This window comes from Rana temporaria, chromosome 11 (genome assembly GCF_905171775.1).
Source record: "Rana temporaria chromosome 11, aRanTem1.1, whole genome shotgun sequence".
Taxonomy (NCBI): Eukaryota; Metazoa; Chordata; class Amphibia; order Anura; family Ranidae; genus Rana; species Rana temporaria.
In genome coordinates this window covers 115,834,222-115,843,322 of record NC_053499.1, presented here as the reverse complement: position 1 = coordinate 115,843,322, position 9,101 = coordinate 115,834,222, and the positions used below count along the sequence as shown (strand labels likewise).

The window sequence follows — 9,101 nt, the reverse complement described above, 5'->3', positions numbered from 1 at the left end:
ATGTAGCATCCTCCTTTGCATAGAATGCAACTGGGATGAAAAGACTGGTAAACCCTAAACAATATATATATATATATATATATATATATATATATATATATATATATATATATATTTATTTATAAAAGAGCTGTGTGTCATATATAAAAGTTGCTAGGACAACTGCAGATATCAGAAATAAAGTTATAATATGGGCAATAAATTCCCACACATAACTGATTTATTGCCAGTTATCTGATCTAAAAGACACTGCAGTTATCTTTGCCCTATGCTGAAAAGTTTGATACTTAGATTAGAAAATAATTAGTCCCTACCAGCACAGTAAATGTTAAAACAATGTGAAATATCTCCAACACTTTTGGGGCATTGAAACTTTTATATATATATATATATATATATATATATATATATATATATATATATATATATATATATATATATATATATATATATATATATACATTAATACTACCTTACTTGGTAAAATATGTCATAGATTCAGTTGCTTATTAGGGACTGGCTGCCATCAAACCTAGTTCTTGCAATGTAAAAAAAACAGCAAAGGTAATACATACTGGCATGCCTATGTTGACTTTTCTAGATAGAACACTTTTCATAAGTTATCAGATGTGATTTGAGATAACTTTAAGACATATTTAATTCTCTTTTAATTTAAGAGAAAAAAAAATAAGCTCCTAAGTGGTAATGCAAGAAGGTCTATAATTCACAGCACTAATCAGCTTTTAAGAGCCTATTATGATGAGACTGATGAAAGCTGCTAACTGATTTAGTTGCTTTGGATTACAGCACAATCACGTTAAAAATTGACATTTTGCAGGGTTTTGGTACAGTAAATGTCTTAAATGTTTTTACAGATGCTTGTTATATAGAATCTTTAGGGCATAGTTCCACATTCATGGTTAAAGGGTTTTGAATGCTAGACAGGAAATAAACCTTTGAACTGGTCGCAATTTAGGCAAAAATAAATACCATATATTGTTTTTTAGTTTCACTACGAGTGAATACATTTTTGTTTTATGTAAGACTACTTACAACTTCCTTACACAATACCCTCCTGTTTTCTCTTTCTATTCAGTTCTGCAAACCCTTTTTTTTTGTATAAATTGACAGGTTGTACAAAGTTTTTGTAACAATGGCCCATCCCATTTCTAAGTTTAAACAAATGCTTTTAGCAAGAAAATATTTTCTTTACATGTGTTTAAATACTAAAGAAAAGTATCAGGATCGTTTTTATCTGTATATGTGTTCTGTGTCCAGGCTTAATACACAAAGGTAACTTCAAAGGATGGGCCATTATTTTCAATGTTATTTTCAAATGAGAACAAAAGAGGTCTCTTGCATTATGTAAACGTGCACAAATTCCATAAAAAAGAGAGTAGCGGAATGAAAGAGAAAAAGGGAACAAAACAGATATGCGATGAACAGGAGAGATTGACGACGCAGAAAGTCGTTTTCTCCCCCATTTTGTGCGTCTTCTTTTGTTCATAATAAGGCAGAAAAATTCTGCTCAGGATATGACAATATGCCATACATATCGAAGCAAGTCACAGACTTATTTTAAAACGAAGGTTTTCCACTTCCATCTGTAGGGGAAAAATTAAAAGCAATAATTAGTACACACTTTCAACGACATCAGGTAACAACAGCAGATTCAATGTTTTCTTAGCTTATCATTTTGTTTGCCCACTATAGTGTCATTCAATGGGTAGGTTATTCAATCTATTATGCAGATGAGGGTGTGAGATTTGTATATTATCTAATTGTTTAGGCTTTTAACTGTGTTTGGTTTGCATGCATTAATTGTCCATCAATTTTCTTTAGCACTATCATTAGTAACATACCTTGCTGGAAGCCGTCTTGTAGCTGAAGCTGGAGTTGATACAACTCATCATTATACCGGTCACATTGAATCTCTGAGGCACCTGCCTCAAGGTCTGTTTTGTAGGACATCAGTTCCTCTAAGAAGTTACATTCTTCTGGCGACAGATCAGTTGTCGCGTTTGAAATCATGGATGGAGATACAGAGAGGTCCCCTTGTATTTCATCCTCCTCCAAGGGGCTGCAAGGAGACCCCATGGGTGCAAAGGGTGGAGAGTCAGGAAAGTCTTTGAAAAGGCTGCAAACTGTATGATTAGCAGTAGAGAGAGGTTGTTCTTGACATGTCAAGAAAAGAGAGAGGTCTATGCTCTTCCAGGATCGAGGAAAGTTAGGAGTAGAATCAGCTTCTGGAAGACTGGCAGGGAGAGAAATACTTCGGTATGCCAGTCCATGGCCACTCAAAATCATGCTCTCAGAGCACGGGAGTTCCTTATTAGCCACATTACTGAACACATTGGCTAAGGAGCCAATCTGTTTGACCAACAAGTCTATCTCATTCTTCTCTTGCTCTGAATACCTGAAGATGACTTGATTAATTGGTGAAGTTTCAGGAGTCACTAACCCCTCAGGAAGCATTGGCAGATCCACAAAAAGAGGGCCTGGGATTTCTGGTACTGTCATAACTGTGCAGTCTCCACCTTCCCCAGGACTATCTGGAGTTGGGGGCAGCTTCTCATAGAGGGAGCTGCAGTAGGAGTAGTACACTTCTGGATTTAAGGTAGTTGAGTCCTGTTCAGAAGATGTTTGTGGAGCACTTTCTGGAACCCCAAATAGGAAACTACAGTTCTGATGTGGGGTATATGGAGGAGTACAGGTAAAGTCTTTGGGAAGTGTTGTTCCAGCTTGTTCACTTCTAAAGCTTTGATCATATGGTGTTGACTGATAAAGGCTAAAAAGAGATTGATTTTCTACTTGGCTGTCAGTCGCAACAGAGTCTTCCATAATTGGTGCAGTATTCTGGCACAAAACAGGGTCTTCAGGACTGACTGGAACAGGCTCTGAAAACTCAAAGGTTTGACTAATACTTGTAGGTGTGTTCGCAAGGGGAGTGAACACTTGATCAGGGCTGGAAAGGTCTCCTGGGGAGAGGAGGGTCTCTTGATATGATGGAGGGCCACTCACTGAGAAGGAAAGTGGAGACTCCTCTGTAGTTAGCTGTTGTTTCAGGCACCAGGCTTCTGCCTCACTGTGGAAAGAGTACAAACTTTGCTTTAGAATTCTCGCAAAAGGACGTATGTGATTATTTACTACATTACATTGTATGTTTATCTATAAATCCTTACCTTATAATATAATTATAGGATGTGATTGGAGCCTCTGTGTTTTCAAGAAGCATAAGAGAATACACCCATATCCACTGAAGATCTTTTCTCTGCAGACGTAACACCACTTCTGCTCTGCATTCACTTGTGTCATTTACTACAAAGAGAAAGAAGAGAAAGTTAGTTAAACTACAGAAAAGGCAAGAATATATCTTTATGTGCTTCCTCAGCTATGGTTTATTTTATCTTCTACTTATTCTATATACATCCCTTTTTTGTTGTTTTCTATATTTTCCCCATTTCATAATGTCATATGTTTTCTTTTTTTTAGCCTTTTCAGTGAATTTTGCTTCATAAATGCAATTCTATTGTCACTTTAGATTTTTTGCAAAAATGATTTACTGTATCTCTACCTGATATATTTATTAACACCTCAGTGATGAAGTAAGCTAACACAATTCCCCTTTGTGCTTATGCATTCAATTATGCCAACTTACATAGCTTGTAATGTTGTGTAGACAGCTGGGTGAGGTCTTCAGGATGAATGATGTTGTACCACGACTTGCAGATCATATCATTCTTGTCATAGCCTAAGTGCAGCTCTGAACTAGGAGGAAAAAACAATAACATTTTAGTTATCACTGTCTTCTTTCCATAGTTCTGATTAAACATAATTAAACTGGTTACACTTGAGGATGGTATAGAATTGAGGGCATATATAATATTTACCTCTCTGAAACATCCAGCAGGGAAAGATTCTTGGCATGGCGGCTCTCAAAAAAGTCCATTAAGAAATAGTTATTTGTTACTCTGGGCTTTGGGTCAAGAGGAATGCAGAAGGCTGTAAAGACAGGATTTGAAGACCAGTAGGTGCCAGGTGGGGATGGCTGAAATCTTCCTCGTATCAAGACGAGCTTGTTACTTGCACTCTGCCTTCTGGCTGTCTTTGAGGTATTGAATCTACACCTGAACATTCTCTCTGAAAAAATAAAAGGTACACCATATAAACCTCAATGCATAATACTAATTAAACTAAAATTATTGTGGAATTGACATATAAGAAAATATATGTTGATCCTGCCAGAAATCCTCTCAGCTTGTAACTTTCTATGGTCTCTGCAGTGTTATCAGTTAGAGGTGTTGTTAACCCTGCCCAGTTAATTCTTTACACTGGAGAACACATCCCTCTGTGTTATAAAGATGAGGAGCGGGGTGTTCTGTAGTTGTGTCCTAGGGTGATAACACTGCTCCTCCACTGATACAGAGTGTTGTCACCCTAGGACATGAGGTGTGTTACTGGCAGGATCACTGGGTGAAAATTAAAGGAAAAAAGGTCTGAAAAAAGCAAACTAGAACAGTCACCACATCTAAGGACTGATAAGCTACAATATACTACATTTTTGTTCTTTGGTTTAGAGGCACTTTAACAATGAAAAGTAAATCGATATAACCATCAAGCTCAAAGAAAATGCATACGACCCATTTCTAATGTTTAGGTCTTGGAAACTAAGCTAATAAACTGGTAAAATCAGAGTACTCTAAGATCTGTTATTTTGCCAATTTAAAAACTTACCACTATCAAGAGATGATGGGAGAGCCAGCTGATTCCTCATAACAAAATGATCTGAGGGGTCAATTATGTCATATATGCTGTCTCCTTGAGCAACCAGATCAACCTGTTTGAAAGCAAACAAGGATGTATTAGTTACATCATGAGCACTAGTACATTCTGAGGCTTCATTAAGATATACCGAATATGTACTGTATGTATGAAATGTGTAGACACTAGTCAGTTCCAAAGTGTAGTTACAGCTTGAATTATAAATATAAAAACATTGGAATATAACATATTTGTAGTCTGTTACATTTCAGACGAAGAAGCTTTTAAGTTATTAAAATAAAGGCTAAATTATATATTAACCTTAAATAATGTTTTCTGTATTTTGTTTCCTTAGTGTGTAATGTATTAAAGAGCACAAGATGTACCAGTAAGAAGTGTACATTGATAGGCAGTGTTAACTCACCATTGAATGTCCTAGGTGATCAGTCACGTTTTCTGACACGTATATCAGCTTTCCTTCACTTGTATAGGTTAGTAGAAATCCTGGAAGGTTGTGGACAAAATCTTGTATGTCTTGGTTGGACAGAAGACCTTCTAACTCATGCATCTGTTGAGCTGATAAATAAATTGGATATTGGTAAATTTTAATTATTTGAGCCTTTAGTTACACTGTAACATTACTAAGGGCTAAAGGGTTTTACACAGAACTAAGAATCATCTAGAATCATTGTGCAGGACCTTGGAGAATGACTGAACAAACTATGTTATGATTCAGCACCATGGACAGCAGCTAGATGGCTCAAATACTGCTTAACTAAATTAGTATATACCTACATCACAATGGGTATTAGTAGCAAGAAATATATTAGTAACAAATACAAACACGAACAGCATTGTAGTGAAACACAAAGTTCATAAAAAAAAAACTGTTCTTAAATACAAAGATATAACTGAAAAGAGGGGAAGTTTCCAAAGAAAGGAAGCTGTTCTAAATATGGCATTATGGCAACATCAAGACCATACCACTAGAACCTACTAAATCAGAAATTCAACATCTTTCTGATCTTACCTCTTGAGAAGAAAACAGACTTCCTGGTGTAAATGCAGGCAAGTGACATAATGTGGAGATAAGATAGTCGCACTTTGTCTCCTTCAGAGATAGGAAGAAGATCTTTCAAGTTTCGAATCTCTGCATTAATCTGGTCCCTTCTGGCTTTTGAAGCACCTTTCGTAGACCGATACATTTTGGATGGGGTCCCTGGGGTGCTGAATAAGTCAGTCCAGAGAGCCCCGTTCTTCTTTCCTCTTCTCGTCTTCGTCTTCCAATCTACTGGAGGTCTTCTTTTCCCAAATAATGTGGTATTCCTGTTCTGTTCTCCTGATGACTGTCTCTGGGTTCTGATTTAAAGAACTGTAGCTTGTGGCTCTCTTTATATAGTAACTGAAGAGTGTGTGGGCAGGTGAGATGCAGGGGGGGGTGAGGGGAGAGTGGAGTTTATCATCAATGGGTTGCATGGTTAGGGAACTGCCTTTCTCTGCTGTTACAGGCAAGCGTCATCAACTCTTACTGATGACGCTGAGCCACGGGAGAGAAAGGGAAGGAGGGGTAGAGTATAGGGAGGGGGAGCTGGAGAGAGCGATTTCTGCAAAGTGCCAAATATCACATTCTGTACCCAATTTGCAGGGAGCTGCAGATATGAGCTTGAAAATACTAAATTTTCCTCAAATTCTGTAGACAATTTAGATTTATATCACACAGAATTCATGTTGTATATGTTTTTCTATATGAACTATCCATTATAAGAATAGAGAGCACCTTATATTCCCATAAAGATGCCATCACAGGGCATAGTAAAACACCAACACTAGTAACGTATCACTGCTGTAGCTATGCATTCAAAATTAAAGCTCTGTATGAGAATCCTCTAATAAATCTTGCAGATTTTAGATTGAGTCTGGGGATTTCAGTAGGCTGTCTTAACGTGAATAATGTGCCTGAAAACTGAATAGAATCAGACAGGATGGTGAGTTGAATTGCCTATTGATAGATCTGCCGAAAATTCATATTTTTTCCTTTTTTTAAAGAATGAGTATTCCTCATTTGAATAACACTGGCTTTGAGTTCTGTCTTATCTTGCAGCCCACGCTTTCCAGATTTGGTTATAAGAAGCATATTTTCATAGGATATGATTAATTTAGCAGTGTTTCACCCCCTGCTTTTCTCCACCAGCTGTAAATAGGTATCTGATCCTGATTTTCCTGTCTTTCTATATATTTATGCCTCCATCTCCCTCTCTCCCTTTTATTGTTGAAAGGATAATTAGATGTAGGTTGGAATGACGACACTGTGTTTTGTGAATGACGGCTGCTTCTTTGCATACTCTCTGCGTTTTATCCATATTTGGTAAGAGCTTAGTATACAGCAGAATTAACTATATACTGCCTCAGCTCTGAAATGCTTCAAAGCAGAGCTATTTTTATACTCATGGCTTTAGTGTGCATCTTGTTGATAAACAGCTAACAGCTTCAAGGTTCAAGCTCAAGATAAGAGACTCTTGATTTGGGCTATTGCTATTGTGTTTTATAAACCCATTATAACTTGTAGGGCTTCAGGGAACATTGAACTGGAAGAAAAGGAGAAACAAAAAAATGAATGCATTATATGGCAGTGTCTCCAAAAAACAATCACCAAAGAATAATAATAAAACAAAATTTTCTGAATAGCCATTTGGTTGCTCATTCATTCCTAAAAAAAATTTGAATTGAAAATACCCCGCCCTACACTTGTAGCTAGCTCAGTTATTTCATAGCTGAAGCTTTGTGTATCTTCCTTAGATAACAAATTTGCCACAAACCGTATCCTTTTATTAACTGCTGTGTGATTGTTTAATTGAAAAATGTTACTGCATCTACAATTTAAAACACCCTGTACCTCCTTGATTTATGCAGAGTGAAGGACCACAAATGTAAAAAATAATACATGGTGACTTACAGTGGTTTAATTCTGCTTGTGCTACCATAAAATTTACAATACAGAGTTTTGGACCAGAAGACAATTAATAAAATGTTGGAGACCTACAGGCCGTTTGTGACCCTCTGTCATTTGGTGTGTGACCTGTTTGGCACCATATCTATAGCAGAGTGGTGGCAAGGTGTTACAGCACCCAACACAGAAAGATAGGCTTTACTGCGAGTGGAGTTGCACCTGCAGGGCAAGTAAAGTCCCGGTCTGGGGAGAGGGAGAAAGCGGAACAGGTGCCTGTGAAAGGTAAGTGATCACCAATTAGGGGAAATGGGAGGTTACCTTTCACTGCCATGCCCACCAATGGGAAGGGTTCAACTTTACCTTCCATGACCACCAATGCAGGAAGGACAATAGAGGGGCTAACGTTAACTGCCTTGATCGCCAATGCAAGGAAGGGGGTTACTTTTTCTGCCATGACCACCAATGCGGGGGTTAATCTTTACTGCCATAATCACCAATGGGGAGGGTGACGGAAAATACATTTTTATTGCCATGACCACTAATGCTGGGAGGGAGAGGAGGGTTAACTTTTAGTGTTCGTGACCATCAATGTGGGGTGGGTTAATATTATTGCATTCACTGACACCAATAACAGCAGTATCAGTAACAGTACCAGTACCCGCCAGCAGTACTAGTCAGCAGTATCAGTACCCACCAGTAGTACCAGTACCACCAGCAGTACCAGTACCAGCCAGCAGTACAAGTACCGGCCAGCACCAGCCAGCAGTATCAGTACCAGCCACCAGTACCCCTCAGCAGTACCAGTCATCAGTACCCACCAGCAGTACCAGTCACTAGTACCAGTCATCAGTACCCTCAATCAGTATCAGTACCCACCAGTAGTACCAGTACCAGACAGCAGTACCCGCCAGCAGTACCAATACCCACCAGCAGTACCAGTACCAGACAGCAGTGCCAGTACCCACCAGCACCAGCCAGCAGTACCAGTACCAGCCAGCAGTACCCGCCAGCAGTACCAGTACCCACCAGCAGTACCAGCCCCAGCCATCAGTATCAGTCACCGATACCAGTAACCGCCAGCAGTATCAGTACCCAACAGAAGTACCAGTACCAGCCAGTAGTACCAGTACCAGCCAGCAGTACCAGCAGGTAGTACCCAACAGCAGTACCTGTCAGCAGTACCCAACAGCAGTACCAGCCCTGGAGGACAGCCAGCAGCAGCCACCAGTCATATCCGCCTGGGGGACAGCAGCAACAAGCTGCAGGAATCCTGAGGAAGAAGTGAAGTTCGAGGTCATTTGAGGTGCAGGTAAAGCGCTGTGCATCAGTGTGAAAGCAGCCTTAGGCCTCTTTCACAAGATCGGTCTGTTTGGGTCTGCCTGTGTTTTTCAGG

The 9,101-nt window shown here is 38.9% G+C and overlaps 1 protein-coding gene across 3 annotated transcripts; it reads right to left on the bottom strand.

The window, feature by feature from the left end:
* Nucleotides 1–473: 473 nt before the first annotated feature.
* On the bottom strand, nt 474–6,331 carry NPAS4 (neuronal PAS domain protein 4). 3 transcript variants are annotated; one of them, XM_040328885.1, is made up of 8 exons: nt 5,792–6,329; nt 5,186–5,337; nt 4,735–4,837; nt 3,891–4,140; nt 3,659–3,768; nt 3,183–3,318; nt 1,863–3,085; nt 474–1,604 (listed from the first exon to the last, which is right to left on the bottom strand). In XM_040328885.1, exons 1-8 carry the CDS (start codon nt 5,964–5,966, stop codon nt 1,579–1,581), a joined length of 2,175 nt encoding a protein of 724 aa, XP_040184819.1. In that variant the 5' UTR covers nt 5,967–6,329; the 3' UTR covers nt 474–1,578. The 3 variants fall into 3 exon arrangements, with proteins under 3 accessions (XP_040184819.1, XP_040184818.1, XP_040184820.1); XM_040328884.1 differs by having other exon boundaries at nt 474–3,085; nt 5,792–6,331; XM_040328886.1 differs by lacking the exons at nt 4,735–4,837; nt 5,792–6,329 and having other exon boundaries at nt 474–3,085; nt 5,186–5,245.
* Nucleotides 6,332–9,101: the final 2,770 nt, after the last annotated feature.